The following is a 2877-nucleotide window of genomic DNA, read 5'->3' on the forward strand; positions in this document are numbered from 1 at the left end:
GATCCGGCACAGCGCCGCGGCCATGGGGAACAGCCTGTCCGGCCTGCCCGCGCTGCCCCGCGCCCACCACGCGCGCCCCAAAGGTAGGCAGGGGGCTGCGGGGTGGGCGCGGGCAGCCGTCACCAGCGGGCGTGAGAATTAGGGGCTTCGCGCACTAGTGAGCAGGGGAATTAGGGGCCCCGACAGCAGGGGCGTGAGGGGCAGCCGTCACTAGCGGGCACGAGGATTCGGGGCGTTGGTGGGCAGCGAGCAGGGCGGCGCGGGGCACGGCCGCCGACCCCGAGCCTCCTGCACCGTCGGCTGAGGGGAGCCGGGCGCAAAACCTGTGTTCGGAGCCCGTCGGCTCTCCCTCGCGACCGGGCACCGGGCGAGACGGACCCGGGGCTGACCCAGCTCTCGTGGCCTGTTCCAGAGAACGGGAGGGGATGTCAGGGGCTCCCCATTTAAGGACCGGGATTTTCCTTCCTTTGTCCTGTTCAGGTCCCGCGCCAAGTCTAGCGAGGGGGCTGTACGGACCAGGTCGGCGGGGCTGGGTCTTGTGCGTCTCCCCCAGAAGAGGGGAGCAGGGTGTAGTCGGTCCCGTTGGGAAGGAGCGGCTCTTGCACAGGTGCAGGTTGCCAAATAGGCACCCACGTGCCGGTGAGCACCGTGCAGTCTCACCCCCGGGGCAGCGAACGAGACCAAGGATGTCAGACTTGCTCCGAAAGGGCGAGCGAAGAAGGGCCCTGTTTCCACAGCCGTTGTCTTAATGCTTCACATCGTTAAGACTTATTGGCTCTTCCCCTCAGGGGACACGCAATGGAGCCTCTGAAAAATGGAGACTGCTCCCTGGGTGCTGAGCGTCGAGCTCCTCGTTTGGAAGGCATGGCGGGCGTACAAAGGGTTAATGATGAGGCTGGTGTTCACGGTTGTAAAGCAGAAGGATTTTACCAATATTTCCAGATTCCCCCACCTGCGCAGGATGGCGCGGAGCAGTTTTTGCATGAATGGAGGGCTGTGATAGCAAGGCTTTTCGAGTGGCTCTGCGAGATGTCCAAGATCGGCTTGTACGAGTCGTGTCACAGACTGAGTCCGTCAGCGGCTCGGTGCAGGGAAATGCTGTGTCTAACATTAGACTTGCGAGGAGGGGCTGCAGAACCCTAAACAATGACCCGTCCGCCTCTGTCAAGGCAAACACGAAGGCGCGGGTGATGCTGCCATAGTGGGGATGCAGTTGTAAACTGCCGGGAAGGATTTATCTTTACCAATAATGCTGTCAGCTGGAAATCTTTCTTGAGCAGCCTTAAGCAGATAAGAATTTGTAAACCGGAGCCAGAGGGAAGCTGCTTTCTCATCCAGTAGCATTAGTTTAAGGACGAATTCCAAGATGCTGTGTATAAATCACCTGCTTTGTTTCCTTCGTGGCATGCTTCTTTCTCTGTCTCGATAGTCTATATTTTCTTTCTTTTAATTGAATTACCTTCCAAGGCAAGGCAACAGGAGGAGTTGTTTGCACATTGTACTAGAACAGAGCAGTGAAGTCGTTTCAATTTGAATAAAGAGTTAATAACCAGCTATTGCCTTTGTTATAAAAACCAAGGAACTGCCAGGGACAATATGTGCTTTTTCTGTCTTTTTATTTATTTTTTTTTAAACAGGACTGCCTCAGGTCCTACATTTCTGTGTAGAATAAACAAGTCTGATCAGATCTGACAGGTTCCTGTAAAATGGTTTGGAGGCACAGCAGCGAAAGTATGAATGTCACACTGCTGTGTTACATATCTGCCATTTAGCAGTTTGGGAAGTGTTTTTAATTGAAGGTCTGGTTCTTCTCCACCCGGCTAAACATCGGAGTCTGCGAGGAAACCAGGAGGAGCCACCAACCACACGCCAGAGCCCTCATGCTGTAGACGACCTCCTTCAAACTTGGTGGCAGGGATCATTTTTCCTCACTTTTGCAAAAGCAGAGGCTGCTATCTGACTGTATGAAGCTTTTTGAGCGGTGGTTTGGAGGTGCTGGACTCATAGCTGGAGCTGTAGAAGTGCTGATGTGCTGTGTAAAAGTCACATCTCCATACTCCATGGATTTCCTCCCTGCATCTGTTCAGTCAGGTCTACCAGCTACTAGCCCTACAAAACCAGCACAGGTGGTCAGCTAGATTTGCTCCCTTCCCACAGGTCATCCTTTGCTAAGTTTCCATTTGCTTTGCTCTAGGCAAGCCTACTGAAGACTACAAGATGCTTCGAGTGTCAATGAGGGCACAGGGTGAAGACAGTGAAGATTGACCCGGTATCGCTGAACTTTGCTTCGGTCAAGGATGCACAAGAAGGGAAGAACTCACCTTGCTTCTTAGATCTCCAGCGCAGTTCACAGGCCAGGTGGTGTGGATAATCACGTCCTGCAAACTGAGTGTATGTGATGCAGAGTCTCTGTGCAGTGATCAACTGGATCCTCACTCCAACTGGGTCCTCGCGCTGCATCGTCATTCTGGATCCTCACCGACATATTTACAGTTGCTTTTCAGAGAGCCACCCTTGAACATCCCCCCTGGTTCTCTTCTGTTTAAATGGGAAATTCATTGTTCAATGAACATTTCTCTGTACAAGTTTCTACTTTGCAATGATGGGCTCCAAGATTATACATCACACCACGGATATTAATCATTATTGTTATTATCAATATTTATATCAGATTAAGGCCTCCCAGGGAGAAGGGGAAGAGGAAACTGAAGATGAGATGGAGAGGGATAGTGGGGAGAGATATGGGAGAGAAGGAGTTGGATGAAGAAGATACATAGGGGTGCTGGTTCTCTCTGATTTAAAAAAATCCCCAATTTTCAGTTTAAAAAAAGCCCCAAATCCACATTTTTCCATGATTAAAATGAAACACTGCTATAT

General features: G+C 51.8%; 1 protein-coding gene and 1 long non-coding RNA gene across 2 annotated transcripts in view; one reads left to right on the top strand and one right to left on the bottom strand.

The window, feature by feature from the left end:
- Positions 1–2877, bottom strand: part of LOC109287587 — a 10093-nt gene that overhangs the window by 2263 nt on the left and 4953 nt on the right. The gene's annotated exons all lie outside the window — the stretch shown is intronic.
- Positions 7–2877, top strand: part of NEURL1 (neuralized E3 ubiquitin protein ligase 1) — a 250617-nt gene continuing 247746 nt past the window's right edge. Inside the window, exon 1 of the mRNA XM_019502758.1 lies at positions 7–83. Coding sequence (XP_019358303.1) covers positions 23–83 — 61 coding nt within the window. The 5' untranslated portion in view covers positions 7–22. The remainder of the gene's footprint in view (positions 84–2877) is intronic.

This window comes from Gavialis gangeticus, unplaced genomic scaffold, assembly GCF_001723915.1.
Source record: "Gavialis gangeticus isolate Ggan-Ray unplaced genomic scaffold, GavGan_comp1, whole genome shotgun sequence".
NCBI lineage: Eukaryota > Metazoa > Chordata > Crocodylia > Gavialidae > Gavialis > Gavialis gangeticus.